We start from the raw sequence: 19,400 nt of genomic DNA on the forward strand, positions 1-19,400 counted from the left end.
CTTTAAGAATTTCTATCGCAAGAAACCGATTTCGTTATTTGAGACTGCATCAACTCACCGTGTTTTCTAAACAAGAGGATAGCTGGCTTCGGTAGCTATTCCACACATGTTGTCTTTGTTTCTTGACATTAAGACGTACCCTTCCATACCCCATTCTGGACCCCAACTACAACAAGAACAGGTTTAGATGAAATACATGTACATGTAATCATAGGAAATGGGCAGGAATTATCCTTTATTTGTCTATCCAAAAGGCATGAAATGTGAAAAAATAGTGAGCTCTTTCAAACATAAGGCAAATCTCTGTACCTGTTTTTAACAATCCAGTAGTCTTTCCCTTCCTGAGTACCATATCCGACAGCTAAAACTCCATGATTCAACCAAACAGAGCTGCAGTGTGGCTCAACATAGACTCCTACACCAAACAGTGACAAGGTAAATGAAAATATCTGATGCTTTCTTGCATACATCTCAACTCTTAAGCAAAGCATAAGAAACTGACAATCAATTTACCAGCACTTTGTGTCATTGAGGAACAGATTTAAAATTAACACACACGTTTTACTTTTTTCAAAGACATTAAAATACATAGCCTCATCATTCTTACTCTACTCATATAAAAAATCTAAACGTATGTATATCTCATTTCCTACATATAACTGTAATGATGCGTGACTAGTACGTATATCTCACCTCCATCATAAAACTGTAATGATGAGTGACTAGCATCTATTCCTACTGAGACAGGACCCACCTCGGCCAAAGCGTGCTTCAGGTCTACTTCACTTCCTCTCTCGATATCAACACATCCGCTGACTGTTGCGGCAACATTTTCGTGTTCAAATTTACATTCCATTTTCTATAAATGAAACAAGAAAGGGTAAAGTAGAAGAATCTATATAGGAACCACTTCTAATGAAATATGTAAGGGTTAATGTAGGAGTAGCACTCCATTCCTAAGAAGTAATGCTTATATCTATTGTTTATTAATAAATAATAAATGATATTTATATTATACACTGTAAATATACGATACATATTAGCAGTATTCATTTAATATATACTATAGAAGGTAAGGCCAGAAAAGTGTACTGAATTTAATCTAAACAACTTCATGTCAACAGCTTCGAGAGTTCTGTGGAATGATTCCTCTACATCGAAGCTAAAGCTACCGGGTTCAATTCCAACCATGGGTACCATTATTTTTTTTAGATTTTATTTAAGTGAAAATGAACTTGATGAAATTTCATTAAGTTTCTTCCTCGGTAGAGGCACGGGAAGGAGAATACGAACATGACAAATTCTGTTTTCAATGTAATATGCAACTCTCCATTCCTGAAAAATAATGAAGTGCTTAAACTAAAGAGTGACGTCAGAGGTGGATTTTACATAGAGATAACGAAAAGTATTCAAGATCAAAAGTCCTTAAAACAAAACAAAATAAAAATTTATCAAACACGGACCTCAAAAACATGAGGGATGGGATCAGGTGCCATGTAGGAGTAAGCAACCCCTGCCAAACAATTACAACCGCAGTGTACTTCTTGTCATGATCGAAAAATAACGGAAAAATCTGTCGTCAATACAGTGTGTAAATAATGAATGGACAAACAATAGGTAGGGAAAATGTTAGTCAGCTTTTGACTTTGACTTTCTGATTCTATCGACCATAGAACTTACGAAATGAAGACTTTAAACGAGACTGGTGACAATCTTGTTTCATTAACTTGATTGTCAATAATTTATATATTTTTCGAAATTGTTAAAAAGGTAGAGCATGCTCTTGCATATCGAACCAACTAAGAGACATAAACCATGTATACAGGTGATGAAGGTGACGATAAAGAAAAGGTTTTTAAGACTCATTTTTAGATCTGTTCATTACCTGTTTGGTTAGTGAGTATGTTAATTTTAAAGTACCTTTGCTGTGTATGGATAATCCTTTTCAGTTTGGATCCCCCCTACTGACTTGATATATCTGAATGAATCGTCCATCAATCCACCATGACAGCCGTTATTTCCAAATGACTCAGAGCAATCCAAAATCTGCTGTTCACTGAGGGAAACCAAATCACCTGTTTTACGGAAGTGCTGTCCTTCAACGGCACCAGTCTATAAAGTCAAATGTACATAGCAATCGCAACTTCTCGAGTCTTTCTGACTAGTAGAAACACAACTTTCCGACCTCTGACGAAAAGACCCGAGAAAATGCGATTGATTTAAGGTATTTCCAACCTCCAATGATGTCATAGGCTCTTGCAAAAACTGTTATTTATTTTAATTCATCACAAGTCAAACGGTATTTCGATAAGAATGCTTTTCAATAGGTGTAATAATAAATATTGTTGAGTAAAAGAATTGAAAAAAGAATTAATTTTTTTTGATTAATTATTCAAGATTCAAAAATGTTGACAGGGGCAATAACTCCTCAGGTATCTTCATTCAAGCATTTTCTTTATTGTATTCAAAAGTGTCTTAGAAGTAGCAAGAATTTCGGAACTATAATCATCAGAATTATGCATTTGAACAATTTTTCAATAATTTTTATCATATTGTTTACAGAAGTGTACAATTTCTTTATGTTGACATATATTTCTTGTTATTTGTGTCTCCTATCCTGAATAATATGGTGACCTACAAATCTTTTGCAATGGTTTGTAAATTTGAAAATAAATGCAGTTTTTGTACTTCGAACCATTAGAATTGCAAGGGTGGAAAAACCTTAAATAGAGCTAATCAACGGACGAGAAAATTATAATGGAGGATAGGAAATACATAATTTTAATATAATTTGTTCGAGAAATATTTTTTTTCAAATATAAAATGAAATTATTATAACACTGATGTTATGTTTTGAATCTCCTTGAGTAAAGAGGAGCATCCTTTAAAATGATGTTCTAAAATTCAAACTTACTGTGCTAAAAGTATAGCAGGAACCGCAATGATGCTAAATAAGAGAAAGTTTTATAATAAAAAAAAAATCATAAATCCTTTTGTGAACAGGCATCTTCATGACAAAGCATGCAAAACTGATAAATAAAATCCTGTCTCGAACAGGTCATTTTCCTTAAAGATTAGGTTAAATACCTACCTGATTTTTGACATTTGTGACGTAACCCTCTTTTCTCCAGTCAATGGATTCTGGAGACACAAGATCTTTGGCTGAAAGGTGTGCAGAGCATCTGCCATACTTCAATGAGGTTCTGTTCAAACCATTGCGTTTTACAAATTCTTCAAGTTTCTACAAATGAAAAAATGCAAAACAAATTTTACCTTTCCTCAAATGACAAATCGGCTATGGCAGTTATCGAAAAACATACAGATCAAATGTACAAAATAATGCGATATTGACGACATATAATATTATACAATCAGTTATGTCGTATTGCACAAAATCTGTGGCACCATATTTTAACAACATTAATCTTAACATTAAAAAATGTACCAGGGAAAACAACATTCAAACCTTTTGATAATTTATCTTCCGTCTGTTGAATCAACTAGGAACAAGTTTGCTGCTCATAAAATATTATTAAAATAACTCCCCTGACATACGATTTAATGGGGTTTTCGATAAGTTAAGCAAATCATGCTCACATAGATTTTTAAATAGTTCTTAAGTAAATATTATCTTCTCAAGCAACGGGTAGCTTCATAGTTATCTCCTACTCGAGACTGCTTGCTCATATAGATTGTCGAAATCTTGAATATTTACGCCTGTATACTGTGATTTCATGTTAAGCCAAAGGCAATATTTGTTTCCATTGCAATTTAAATCATCAATTGGCATCATCATTTACTGTTGCATAAACTGGTGCAGAGGAAATTCAAAGATATACGTTTAACCGTAAAGCTTTTCGTTGCTAGAGTACAACTAAGTCAACCATGTTTTGTCACAAGTGATCTGAATATTGACTACATTTTCACATTGTGACGTCACAACCATGGAGCAAAACATTTTATTACATATGCTTTTAATCAAACATGGGTAAGCCTCTAAAGTATGCAAAGTGTCATTGTGATTTGACTTGTGGTTGGTTTTGAAAATATAGAGAAAGTTCACGAACTTTTTGATAACCTATCGTAAATAATATCCTTAATGTAGTCAGTTGTTAAGGAACCACTTAAAGATTACAACCCGGTAGTTATAGTGTATCTTACATACACAGATGAGCGTCCGTATCTCAAGCAAGGATATCCCGAATACTGTTGATATTTCCACGTGTTTTGGAAATGTCAAACATTTTTTCTTTAAGAATTATACTTTCAATATCTCGAATCCTCATATATCTTATAAGTGTTTTTTCATTCTCATTGACTTAGAGATACCGAGGTTTGAATGTCGGTTTCATATACATTATATAATATGTAGAATTTTTATACTAATCGGGGTCCTGCCCCTGTGAAATGAATATCTACACATTAAAATACCCCTGATATCATGATATAATTATGATCTGATTTTCTTGGCAATTCTACTAACATTTTAAAATATACCTGTTTCAAAAAAAAAATAAATATATATCTAACTTTTACATATATTGAAGATGAGCAAATGGCACACCACAGGTAAAAAAAAATACTATAGTAAATTAACTATAGTTTACTATAGTCAAAGTGTGAAAGTGTTCACTATAGTAAATCAAAGCTGTCAATATAGTAAATCAAAGTTTTCATTGTGTCAAAGTGCGCACTATTGTAAAAAATAGTTATATGTAGTAAAGTATTGTTAACTATAGTATTTTTAAAGAAAGTGATGTACACGTAATCGTGCATGACATACCAGGTCTGTAAACTGGTTGACCCCCATATAGTAAGAAGTTTTCCCAAGATGGTATAATCGGTTGTGTTCCTCAATTTTCAGGACATTTTCTCTAAAAATCTCAAAGCGATGAATTTCCTCTTTAGAAGCCTTGTAAGTTTTACCTGCAGTTACAAATATTGCGTCATGTGAAGTACATAAAGGTTGTGATTCACTGTCTAACACCAATTTTACATTAGGGGGGAGGGGCTTGAACAAATAAATCATTGGATAAAAGGTATTTTCTTAAATATGATATCTTACGCTCTTGATTAACATCTGGGAAAGAGAAATTTCCTACATTTCAAATCTAAGATTTGATAACTTTTGTATATATTTATATGGAGCTCTTCTGGTAAAGGGATCCAAATAGTCTTGAAATGGCCACAACCCCCAACCCCTTCAATACAATCAATCATAAACATGTTCGAAAGTTAATTGAAATAAAGATAAAATAATATGCAGAACTTTTGTACAGCAGAAAAACTTATAAGGATTAAGTCTTTGAAAAATTATTATCAAATTCTTTGAAGACAATACATTTATTGTTTACCTCGATTATCAGAAACATTTTTTTTTTAAAATATCAATATTAAATCTTTCTTTATCATGGTTAAATAGCCAAAGTGAACAAATCTAGTTACATAAAGATTTATTTACTTTATGTAAGTTTTCTTTTTAAAGAATTGTTTTAAAAAATAAAAAAAAAATTGGAAGATTTATATTGGTTATGATGAAAATTGATTTTTTTTTCTGCGCTGAAGTAAATGTTCAACCATCCCCACACTTGTACATTGTAGAATTAGAATTACATGGCCTTACCATGAAGGATTTTGAATTCCTTCCAGGCTTGTTCGTAGGGTTGATAGTTGATCCCTGCTTTTGTGTTAAGGATGTGTAACTTTCCTGGGTGTTTCTGGGCCTCCTTAATGTCGAAAGACTGGACATTCTCTTTTTGCACGGATGCCCCTCTCACCACCGCGGCCAGTAAACACAAGAACCACAAACTGTTCATCTTCTATTGATTCTCAGAAAAGCTGAAGCTGCAAAATTTTAAACAAAATGCAATTCATTTAAAAACATTTAAATGTAAGAAAATTAACAGCCCGTAGACTAAAAATTAAGAACAGACTTAAGGGAGCAGACTAGGGTTTTATTGTGTGAAAATTACAAAAGAAGAGTTGTTCTTAAATTTATATGCTTTGAATATCAAAAGTATATATCTAAAAGGATTACTTTTTCATGTCAACAAAGATAAATATACAAACAGACATCGAAAAGAAGAGTTGAGCTAAACACTGAAGTAGAAAATTAGTATAAAATGCTTCTTAAAAGAGAAGGATGATGATGTCATTGATTTATTTTAACATTTTTAACTCTCAATACATTTAAGCCTGAATAATATCATTTTGAAAAAAAATATTCGATCTAAAAACATCGAATTGAAGATACATAACACTAAACGTAATTACTAATTAAACTATCACTATATATAATATGATTACCTTGTCTGCCCTCCGGATTATGCAGAAGTGAGTAGCACCTTCCTGTAAATGTCTACTTATATAGAATTAAACTACAATTATGAAATACCATGCATCACTGATCATGTGACCTACTCTTGGGTAATAGGTTTACAATGCTCACAAACACTTCAGATTAGAAAATACTGTGAAAAAATATTGTAAAATTCCTAGATTTGTTTTCAACCGCTGACTCCAAAGTATCAATTAAACTATGCAGTTACATAAATGGAGCATATGGAATAATCTGTTCTCCAAAATTGTATTTAACGTGTATTTCTATATTTTGTTTTGTGTATAATGCTCATAGAATTTTAGGTAAAATCAATTGGTTTTACTGAATAAATTGAACTTGAAATTCAGCTTATGTAACACTTTTGATTATTTATTTGAAATTTAGAAAAACTTAAGAAAACATCTAGACAAACAAAGGAAACGGAAATTAGTGTTTAAGTAATGAAGCCGTAATTGCCTGATGTTCTCTTTAGATTTTAAGTAAGTAAGTAGATGCATTTCATTGCACAGTTTAGAAAAAAAGAGATTTTTTTTTCATGTTTGTATTGTTATTGTCTACCCATGTGCGTTCAATATCACTCGTAATATAGTCGTTTATCCAGGGAATCATATTTGACTGTTTTAACAGTATAAGTAATACTCTAGAATGATCCAAGAACTCTTGATTTTTTGTGACCATACGTCACTTGTGAAATTCCCTAAGGCGGAACTAAGCAATTTTATGGTGTAAAAAGCATAAATGTTGGTAAATACGTTAAAGATCTTACTGTCGTCTTTATTATACCCCACAAAGGCAATATTACAGGATAAAGTACAGCAATAGTATGTGTTTGTTTGTGGATGAGTGAGCTAATTCTGTATTTTTTCATATTTTTTATTTGTATTTTTCTATATTATAGCTTTAATATTTCTCATTAAAGCACAACAAAATTAGCACTTCTTTTAGTATTAAAAGAATAGTTAGTGAAAGTGCAAGGATGTGAAAAAACGGAGCAGCAAGTCAAAGTTTCAAAAACTTAAATTTTTAGGGTATTTTCTTGTGAAATTCTATTGCAATATGCAGGTCCTAATATCATACAGAAAATTTTAGAAAATATTAACTTCAAATCTGTGTCTATGCACCTTTAAGGAAGTAACTTTGAGAATATACTAGATATACATTTACCATCCCCCAGAAATGTGACCTACAATGGATTTCTTCCTTTTTTTATTTGATATCAACTTTGTTTTGTTCATGCAAGGAAATATGCAGTCTAGTTTTTCAAATAGCCGTGTCCTCAAGCACCTGAAACGCACAAATTCTGTCACAGGCGAACAGATTTGCACGTATTGACGCCCGTGACAGTGTGAAATTCAAATACTTGTTTAATTATCTCAAATCAACTAATATCTCTATTGCAAAATGTAACGAGCAAACGGGTAGAATTCATTAGTCTGAAGGTCCGGTATCGAATATTTTTTAATGTAAATAAATAATATGCTCTTTAACCTAAAAGGTGCTGCTGCCTTTTTTAAATTGAAAGTTGGACTTAAGAAGGACATATACGACTTGGTGAAGGTAAAAGTATTTCGAAATGGGCTCATTTACTTGAAATTTTAACTTATGATAATCACCTAATTAAAGCTGCAGCACTTTCCAGAAATTACAAAGAAAACCGAAATAACTAATAACTTATTTTTTTTAAATTTAAACTAGGGTAAGTCTTTGCGGTTTTGAAAATTGTTTGTTCATCGATGGGTCCAAACTTAATATAGCGCACAGTGGGTAATACTAGGTTATTCTTATAAGAAATAAACTAATATGATTATAATAAAACTCCTTTTGAGTAGAGACTTCTAATTTTGCTCTGAATCTAATTTTACATTATTTGTGCTCGAAACCCTCCTTTAAGTTTTAATTTCACGTTAAAAAAATATCTGTTTGCAATATCTTTAAATGTTATGAGTTGTAATTGATTTATATCAAGGATCGAACTCTGGTCATTTTATTCCTATTTGTTACATCTCTTGATAAACAAGTAAACAACTGCATTCTAAAGAACCGTTGAGGTTAAAAGGTCAAATCCTAGTGGCCATAATCAATGTTAATTTCTATCTTGGAGCTCCTGTCTGATATTTCTCATAGCTGAATCGTAAAAATTTGCAGAATTATTTTACAATCGTATTTAATGCAATTTTTGTTATGATAATATCGTAATTAACTATGGTAAATCAAAGTTTCAAAGTTTTGCATTGTAAAAGCCCATTTTTTTTAAATTCTTAGATTTGTTGTCAACTGCTTACTCCAAAGTAATGATTAAAATATGCAGTTAAATAAATGGAGTATATGGAAAAGTCTGTCCTCCATAATTATTTTTGTTTCACCTTAATTTGAATGAATGTCCGCCATTAAACGTTTAATTTCGATATATTTTTTGTATATAATGCACATAGAATTTCATGTAAGAACAATTGATTTTAGTGAATAAATTGAACTTGAAATTCAGTTTATATAACATTTTTAGTAATAATTTAAAGTTTAGAAAGACTTACAAACAAATGAACTGGAAATTAGTATCAAAAGTATGAAGCTTTAATTGCGTGAAGTACCTTTTTAAAATTTTTAATATGTAGATAAAAAAAATTCCCTCAATGTTTGTGTTGTTATTGTCTACCCTTGTGCATTCAATACTACGCTTAATATAGTCGTCTATCCAGAGAATCATATTTGACCGGTTTAACAGTATTACTAATACTATAGAATGATCCAAGAACTCTTGATTTTTTGTGACCATACATAACCTAAAAAATTCTCTTAGGCGTAATTAACCAATTTTATAATTAAAAAAAGCATATATGGTAATTACGTTAAAGTCTTTACTGTCATCTGAATTTTACCCTTCAAAGGGAACTCTATTCAATAAAGTACAGCAATAATGTGTGTTTGTTTGTGGGTGAGTAAGCTTTTTGTGGATTTTTAACGATGTTTTTTATTCATATTTTTCTGTATTATAGCTTTAATATTTTCCTTTAAAACACAACAAAATTAACACTTTTTAAGTATTGAAAACAAAATTAGTTTGTGCAAGTACAGGACGTGTAAAACAATTTCTTTTTTTGATGTTTACTTGTGAAACTCTATTGCAACAGAAAGGTCCTAATATTATACAGAAAATTTTAGAAAACATTAACTTCAAATCTATGTCTATGCACCTATCAGGAAGTAACTTTGAGAATATACTAAATATACGCTTACCATTCCCTAGAAACGTGGCCTACAACGGATTTCTTCCTTTTTTATTTCATATCAACTTCGTTTTGTTCCTGCAAGGAAATATGCAGTCTAGTTTTTCAAATAACCGTGCGCCCAAGCACCTGAAACACACAAATTCTGTCACAGGCGAACAGATTTGCACGTATTGACGCCCGTGACAGTGTGAAATTCAGATACTTGATTAATTATCTCAAATCAACTGATGTTACTGTTGCAAAGTGTAACAAGCAAACGGGTAGAATTCATAAGTCTAAAGGTCCGGTATCGAATATTTTTTAATGTAAATAAATAATATGCTCTTTAACCTAAAAAGTGCTGCTGCCTTTTTTAAATCGAAAGTTGGACTTAATATGGATATATACGACTTGGTGAAGGTAAAAATATTTCAACATGAGCTCATTTACTTGAAATTTTAACTGATGATAATATGCTTATTAAAGCAGCAGCACTTTCCAGAAAGTACAAAGAATACCAAAATAATTAATAACATATTTTTATTTAAAGTAGGGTAAGTCTTTGCGGTTTAGAAATTTGTTTGTCCATCGATGGGTCCAAACTTAATTCAGTGCACAGTGGGTAATACTAAGCTATTCTAATAAGAAATAAAGTAATGTAATTATAATAAAACATCTTCTGCGTAGGGCCTTCTAATTTTGCCCTGAATTTAATTTAACATTTTCTGTGCTCCTTTAAATTTTAATATCACTTTTTTAAAAAATAATCTGTTTGCACTATCTTTAAATATTATGAGTTGTAGGAAATTGATACCAAGGATCAAACTCTGGTCACTTAGATCCTATTTGTTACATCTCTTGATAAACAAGTAAACAACCGCATTCTAAAGAACCATTCAGGTTAAAAGGTCGAATCCTACTGGCCAAAATCATTGCTAATTTCTATCTTGGAGCTCACATTTGTTATTTCTGTTAGCTGAATTGTAAAAATTTGCAGAAGTATTTTATTATCTTATTTATTCAATTTTTGTTATGATAATATCGTATTTCACTATAGTAAATCAAAGTTTCAACGGTTTTCGTATTTTTAAAGCCCATTTTTTTTTCGAATTCTTAGATTTGTTGTCAACTGCTGACTCCAAAGTAATTAAACTATGCAGTTAAATAAATGGAGCATATGGAAAAGTCTGTCTTCCATAATTATTTTTGTTTCACCTTAATTTGAATGAATTTTGGCCATTTAAAATGTAATACCTATATTTTGTTTTGTATATAATGCACATAGAGTTTCATGTTAAAACAATTGGTTTATTGAATCAGTTGAACCTGAAATTCAGTTATTTTATATTACATTTCTTACTAATTATTTGAAATTAAGAAACACTTACAAGGGAACTGGAAATCAGTATCAAAGTTATGAAGTTTTACTTGCGTGATGTTCCTTTTAAATTTTTATTATGTAGATGCATTTCACTGCACAGTTTAGAAAATAGAATTTTTTTCCTCAATGTTTGTGATGATATTGTCCTCCCATGTGCATTCAATACCACGCTTAATATAGTCGTTTATCCAGGGAATCACATTTGACTGGTTTAACAGTATTAGTGATACTCTAGAATGATTCAAGAACTCTAGATATTTTGTGACCATACGTCACTTGTGAAATTCCCAACAGGCGGAACTAAGCAATTTTATGGTGTAAAAAAGCATAAATGTTGGTAATTACGTTAAAGGTCTTACTGTCGTCTTTATCATACCCCACAAATGCAATTCTACGGGATAAAGTACCACAATAGTGTGTGTTTGTTAGTGGATGAGTGACCTAATTCTGTATTTTTTTCATATTTTTATTTGTATTTTTCTGTATTATAGCTTTAATATTTCTCATTAAAGCACAACAAAATTAGCACTTTTTTTAGCATTAAAAAATAAAGTTAGCGAAAGTGCAGGACGTGTGAAAAAAAAGGAGCAGCAAGTCATCGTTTCACAAACTAAGTTTTTTAAGATATTTTCTTGTGAAATTCTATTGCAATATATAGGTCCTAATATTATACAGAAAACCAAAGAAAATATTAACTTCAAATCTGTGCTTATGCACCGTTCAGGAAGTTACTTTGAGAATATACTAGATGTACACTTACCATCACCTAGAAACGTGGACTACAATGTATTTTCTCCTTTTTTATTTGATATCAACTTCGTTTTGTTCATGCTAGGAAATATGCAGTCTAGTTTTTCAAATAACCGTGCGCCCAAGCGCTTGAAACGCACAAATTCTGTCACAGACGAACAGATTTGCACGTATTGACGCCCGTGACAGTGTGAAATTCAGATACTTGATTAATTCTCTCAAATCAACTGAAATTACTGTTGCAAAGTGTAACAAGCAAACGGGTAGAATTCATGTCTTAAGGTCCGGGATCGAATATTTTTTTAATGTAAATAAAGGATATGCTCTTTAACCTAAAAAGTGTTGCTGCCTTCTTTAAATTAAACGTTTGACTTAATAAAGACATAAACTACTTGGTGAAGGTAAGAATATTTCGACATGAGCTCATTTACTTGAAATTTTAACTTATGATAATATGCTAATTAAAGCAGCTGCACTTTCCAGAAAGTACAAAAAATACCAAAATAATTAATAACTTATTTTTTTTATTTAAACTAGGGTAAGTCTTTGCGGTTTTGAAAATTGTTTGTTCATCGATGGGTCCAAACTTAATGCAGTGCACATTGGGTAATACTAAGTAAAATTATTCTAATAAGAAACAAAATAAAATGATTATAATAAAACACCTTTTTCGAGGAGACTTGCAATTTTATTCTGATATTAATTTGACATTATTCTTACTAGAACCCTCTTTTATTTTTTAATTGCCTTTTATTTGCAAAACAATCTCTTTGCACTATCTTTAAATATTATGAGTTGTAGCTTATTAATATTACGGATCAAACTCTGGTCACTCAAATCCTATTTGTTACATTTCTTGATAAACAAGTAGACAACCGCATTCTAAAGAAGGGTTCATGTTAAAAGGTCAAATCCTAGTGGCCAAAATCAATGCTAATTTCTATCTTTGAGCTCGCATTTGTTATTTCTTTTAGCTGAATCGTAACAATTTGCAGAAAAAGAACTATATGCGGTATATTGCATATGTTTGCCCCCACAAAAGTCAAATTTTGAAAACTTCCTGAAATGTGCTGAATTCAATAAATTGTACGAGAAATATAAGTTAATAGAAAATATTATAGTTCCAGAGCAGTGTATTCACAATTTCTGTTTTTATGACGTCACAAACTAGTCCGATTTTATATTCTTTTTCAGAAAGAGGACAAAATGGACAAAATTTCAACAATTTAAGCTTTAAAATTTATAGAGCGCATGTGTGTTCAGGAACAATATTGACATATTTCATTGATATTATCATTCTACACATTATATCAAAATATTTATCCTGAACACACATGCGCTCGGTGACTTTTATTTAAAATATCGACGAAATATGTACATTTTTCTGCAAAATTCATAAAAAACTGAAATTTACGTCATATTTGTGACGTCATTACGTACATATGACGTCATTACTTATGAAATTATTCAGTGCTTTGAAGTCAGCATATACTCCCTTGTTTAAGGACTTAATTAAATATTCCTCCATCAAAGTTTGATTTTGGGGGGCAAATGTTGGTTAATACCGCATATAGTTCTTTGTAATTTTTTTTATTATGGTTAGTCAAAGTTTCGAAGTTTTCACTACAGTTAATAAAAGTGCTAACGTTTCTCCTTTGGTACTATTGCAGGGTTCGAAATTAACTCATGTCCATAAGTCCGAGACTAGTAAAAATTGTGTCGAACTAGCAGACTTTGTAAGGTACTAGTCCGCACGGACTAGTGCAAATCCGGATATAAGTCTTGAATTGGTTCACATTTTATTAATTTTATTTCCGAGTCTCTTAGATGTTTGAAAATAAACAAGAAACGCAACCGCGATAAAGCGTTTTTTTACATTGTGATCAATAGACAAAGACGTGACCTTGAGGAGATTTCAGAAAATTGAAAACCCTCTATCTTTCACCACATGCTTCCAACTGATGTGTGGACACATATTTCATGGAAATAATTGATAAAATTTTAAGATCTGTATTATTCTTTTTACATACTACAGGGCGGACTAGTGGAATAGTTTGCGGACTAGTGGAAGCTAGAAGTCACTAGTCCGTGCGGACTAGTGCTAAAAAAGTTAATTTCGAACCCTGTATAGTTTAGTATCGGAAACTTTCAAAATGTCACAATGTTGAACTCCGAAAATTGTTAAACTCCATTACATGTTACATATTTTATCCAAGATATCATTGAAGTATTTAACAGGCATTCATCAGTATCAGAAAACACATACCGAGACCTACTTTTAGATAATGCTTGATTGTACTCTTTCGTTTCGGGGTCAGTAGGTAGGTGGAAAAAAATCTTTTCAAGGAAAATTTCAAAATCAATGGTCAATTTTCAAAATCTTTTTTCGAGAAAATATACGAAAAAAATGTTTGTTTGGGGTTAAAAACCAACTTTTGAGTTAGGTCATTTTAATTAGTCGGTCGGGAGATGGCAGCTACACAATGTTGTAATCATGACCTAAAAACGTTTTGAATCGGGCAATTTTTTTCCAGTCGGTCTGGACAGGGTAGCAAATATTTTTTTAAGATGGCCTTGCCTTCTTTTTTTATTGCAGGTTCATAATTCTGTATCCAGTCATTTTTAAGCGGTAAGCGTGGCGCAAAGCGCATTCTGTCACCTTAAGTCCAGCTGCACCAAGCAAGTTACATAGCTCCACTTTTTTTTTTTTTCAACTGGAAATACCCGACTCTCTTTCAGTTATTTTAGTGTAATAGTGAGTTACGCGCAGTTCTAATAATAGGAGTCAATTAGTAGGCAAAGATATGCATTGTACGAAAATCTGTTGTTGGTAGATAAGGGCGGTTCTTGTAATACTTATCTCTAAGCGTTGTAGTTCATTTGAAATCACATGTGTACCACTTAGCTTTATAACTATTGCTTCATCTATAGCGCACAATCTTAATTAAAAACGGTGTTTTATATGTCATGCACATTTAATGTAGTGATCAAATAAGTAAATATATATAAACTTCAGATAAGATTTTGATAAGCATTGTAAACTCAATCTAGAATTGAGTAGTAGAAAATTTCGTATTAAGTTCAGATGATACGTTCCTCAACTGTTTTGTATATCATCATAATATATAAAAATTTACAAATTTTTCATTACTTTCTGATTTCTAAACTAATTTCTTAATGATTTTAAAAATTTGAAGCACTAAAAATGTGATTTTAACAAACTGGGTTTTTTTCCTTAAAGGATTATATAAAAAATGCCACCCTGTGGTATCTTGCACAAATGCCTGGTAAGGTACCTCAATTTTTTGTGAGTAAACATGGGAAAGTATTAATTCTTCAATAACAAAATCTTGGAAAAAATTATATATTATTTAGGAACGTCTCGTTCTGTCCTTAAATTGATTTAATATATGCTTACATATGTACGTTCTATATAACGTATATCCATATAAACTATCATTTCTTCTTCTACCCCTAGGCCCTAATTTCAGGCAATGTAACTAAATTCAAATTTTTCTGTTATCACCCTTGCACCATACAGAGAGCTATCAATGAATTTAATTTTCGCATCTCAGTATCAATTAATAACAGACCGGAATGCATTCAAGGACTGTCTACACTTTGTGTTGTACTCTTCACTTGTAATGTGGGTAAAGAATATGATGTGAATAATTTCAAATGAAAGGCAGTTTGGGGATGTGGGTACATATAGGGCAAGTGGTGGCTGTGTTTTCAACAAATTCCCTCAAATAAGAAAACCAAATTCTCAGAACATTGTGCTTTAAAATTGTGTGTGCAGTGCGCAAGATATGGAGAAAATACAGAAATCTTAAACTTTCTTAGCAATGGACAGGAATAGCGCCGATGAAATTGTGAGCAAATAGTGTTCCCGATAATACTTGTGTTAGGAAACTAGAAAGAAATAGTTTATGCAAAGATGTCCGCGTGTTGTCGATTTGACTGCTAGGCAAATTAATTAGGACTACATAAAATAGAATAAAACAAGTCTGTATACCTTCATGAAGATGTATTAATACCTGAGATTATTATATCACAATTTCTTTCTTTGGCTGATGAATCATTTAAAATATCATTGAAAATTCTTGGGCTGATGAATTATTTAAAATATCATGGAAAGCTAAAATTTTACGGCCTATTATTTTCATATTCCTTTTTAATTTCCACAACAGAGTTGTGAATATTTTTTCCGCTAAACACGTAAATGTGTCGTAGTTGAAAGCTTGCATAAACAAGTAAAGAATTGTGTAAAGCATCAAACGTTCTGAAGCATTGTAAAGTATTTCAACAATAGTCCAAGAATACTTTTGGGGGTTTAACATCATTTTTAATCCAAAGAAGAAAATTTTTATTTTAAACTAGAGATACTGTGAGCAATGAGCTCACTAAATTATACCCCCCGCCTCCCATAATGTCCATATTTTGCTATATTGTTTTACGGTAACGTGTAAAGAGGAATAACTCGTGATATCTAATGTTATTCAGAAGCCGCCATATCTCATGTCATAGGCAAGAATATAATGGCAATGTCAATGTTTTGCAGTAGGAAACCTCAAATACGTATCGGATCAAAAAGTTAAATAGGAGGTGCACAATGGCAACATGTAATAAAGATTCTCTGAAAGTTTCATTAAATTTAACTTAGTGGTATAAGAGGAGTTGCAGATAAGAGATGGGTACCTGAAAGCGTAACAGACAGACGGACGGATAGCTAGAGGGACGGACGGACATACCTATTACTATACTGATACCCTCCCACTTTTCAAGCGGGGGTATAAAAAGTAATATCTACGAATCAGATACACACATAATGTGAGAGCAGCAGAAAAAACAATTTTTTGTTGCAAATGCAATATTAGAATATAATAAAATCATGTATATAAAAATCATACATAAAAGGATGGCACCGAATGTTTTATCCCCAAACAGAAAAAGACAAATATAATATCCTTATACTAAAAAAAGGACTCTGAGGATGCTCATTTCTTTAGCATAGGGTTTATTCTCATGACGTCGTTACAAACATGATGCCGATATGTTTGCTGCAAAGTGCGATGAATGTGAAGTGTTAGAAATGGACGTAGCGATTGTTGAATTATCCCGCTTCAGACAAATTTGTCGATTACTGATTGGATAAAAGCTAATCACATGACGCCCTGAAATTTTCCGTATTACGTCTCCGTTTCCATATTACGTCTCCGTCGAGGCGTAATATGAAAATCGCGCACGCGATTCCGTTCGAAGCGTTGTTATTGTAAATAAAAATGGCGGCTAAGAAACGGTTTACGTAGGTAGTTTAGTTAAATTTCTTGTTACCGTAACGATATTTTATGTTGATTGTTATTGGATTAAAACCTAATATTTTCATAATGCACAAATATTTCTTTATATCAAAAAAGGTCTTCAGCGGGTAAATAAGTGACCTAATACGGATTCATACAGGGTGTGAATTGTAAATCCTTATTGGGCCTCGGCTTTGCCTCGTCCAATACGGATTTCAATTTCACACCCTGTATGAATCCGTATTAGGTCACTAACTGACTGTGTAGCTAATAATATCTTACACACCCCATTGATGTATTTTGTTTGTGCTGGAGAGGACAGTTTATAAGTTGGTATAACTTGTGTCCAATCCCATTGATTGTGTTCAATAACATGTGTTTAAATCAAATTGATGTATTTCTTGTAAAACATTTTCTATAAAATTGTAAATAAGTGCGAACGATAGCATTGTTCTCCCGCCTACATGTACCTTAACCCAATTTTCAAAAGTTAACATATTTGAATGATTTTTAGTATTTCATAGATATTCATATGAATTTTCATGAAACGTTACTTGTTTGGGAAAACAAAGAGAGATAACTGTAAAAAAATTGTAAAACTTGTGTTTTTATGACCCCCGCTTGAAAAGTGGGAGGGTATATAGTGCGCAGCATTGTTAAGGCTTGAAAAAGGGGGCGGGCCTAATTTATACGGGAAAAGTTTACACAAAAATATGACTTTTATGTATTTCTCATAATGCCTCAAAATGAAATAATTTGCAATTTTTAACTGTATTAGCATAATAAACAACAATATAACTTATCAATGCATTTAAAAAAAGTTGCTAGTTACATCCCATGTAGCTGGTAATAAAGAAAGCACTGATCGCGATGAACTTGTAAACAAGACGTCATATTGGTAAAAATGACGTATTTCATGTGCTGTGAGAGGCAGATTAAGGAATTTTTTAACAATGAAAAATGCGTTTTATTATTAAACGGAATATTATTTACAGGTTTTAAATAGTCGATCAATACAAATGTATATCCTTTGTTTAGTGCGATTATTAATTAACTACCAAGAGAATGTATTTTATTAATTATGTCGTGTTTTTATGTACAAATTACGTATATTTTACATCGAGATGCCTCATAAAATTGTACTTTTGCAAGGGCATACACTGCATAGATCACAACCATTTTTTGAATATAGTCTATAAAGGATATTTTCCTTAACTTGAAAAGTGCTGCTGCTTTCTTTAAATCGAGGGCGTGATTTTATAAGTACAAAAATTTATGGTAAAAATCAAACATATTTCGACATTGGCCTATTTACTTGAAAATTCAACTATTACAACGCGAATTCTATTCAAAGCAGCAGCACTTTTCAGAAACTACAAAGTATGCAGAAACAATTTATCGCTTGATTTTTTTTATTTCAGCTAGGGTATGCCCTTGCGATATTGAAATTTGTTAATGACCTACATTCAGTACACGTAATATGCATTCATCACGTAACTGTCCATCGATGGGACTAAACTTCATACAGTACAGAGTGGGTTATACTATGCTATTTCCTTAAGTATTAAAGTTCTGTGATAATAAAACATCTTAAATAAAATAAATTCAATTTTTAGAAAATCCCCCTTTTTGCACGTCTATTTTCTGTTGATTTCTCATAGTAGGCCTTAACAGTGCTGCATATTCGGAATTTCCGTCCGTCCGTCCGTCTGTTAGGCTTTATCTCTTATCCGCAACTCCTATTTTACTTTTTTATTCGACACGTATTTTAGGTTTCCCATACCAAAACATGGACATTGCCATTATATGTTCACCTATGACATCACATATATAGAAGCTTCTGGATGGCATTTGATAGGACGAGTTATTCCTTTTTACGCATTACCGTAAAACAATATATAGCAAAACATGGACATTATGGGAGGCGGGGGGTATCATTTAGTGAGCTCATTGCTCACAGTACCTCTAGTTTTACTATAGAAATCAACAGAAAACGGAAAATATTTTAAAAACATCCCACCATGACACAAAAATTCCTTTTTACAGGCAATATGTACTTTCATTTCACAAATTCATACAAAAGCTATTTATATGTCGCGGGGGGGAATATATGTTTATAGACAGAAAACTACAAAAATAGTTATCTTTTCACCAATTTCAAGGCAGTTTACAAGTAAAACATTGTATTTTATTAAATACAGCTCAACAAACTTTTTAAGCTCACATCGTTTTGTGCACAAATTAAGGTCACATTTTTATAATAAAAATTACAATTTTCGAACCTCAGAACGATGACATGGCCCTACATTATATTACATATATAATGTCAAGTATAAATGTCCTTTGAAAATATTATCTTAAGTTTCCAAAGTGGATGTTTCAGAGGGGAATTTATCGATAAATGGTACGATGTTTCTACTATA

The 19,400-nt window shown here is 31.7% G+C and overlaps 1 protein-coding gene across 1 annotated transcript in view; it reads right to left on the reverse strand.

Annotated features, from left to right (window-relative positions):
• Positions 1–19,400, reverse strand: part of LOC134278059 (procathepsin L-like) — a 30,355-nt gene that overhangs the window by 303 nt on the left and 10,652 nt on the right. The window contains exons 4-8 of the mRNA XM_062760377.1: positions 2,915–2,947; positions 1,921–2,112; positions 694–859; positions 310–415; positions 59–166 (exon numbers count right to left, since the gene is read on the reverse strand). Of these exons, the coding sequence (XP_062616361.1) occupies positions 67–166; positions 310–415; positions 694–859; positions 1,921–2,112; positions 2,915–2,947 (597 nt within the window). The 3' untranslated portion in view covers positions 59–66. The remainder of the gene's footprint in view (positions 1–58; positions 167–309; positions 416–693; positions 860–1,920; positions 2,113–2,914; positions 2,948–19,400) is intronic.

This window comes from Saccostrea cucullata, unplaced genomic scaffold (genome assembly GCF_032062105.1).
Source record: "Saccostrea cucullata isolate Sc308-1 unplaced genomic scaffold, CSIRO_AGI_Scuc_v1 ctg1194, whole genome shotgun sequence".
Taxonomy (NCBI): Eukaryota; Metazoa; Mollusca; class Bivalvia; order Ostreida; family Ostreidae; genus Saccostrea; species Saccostrea cuccullata.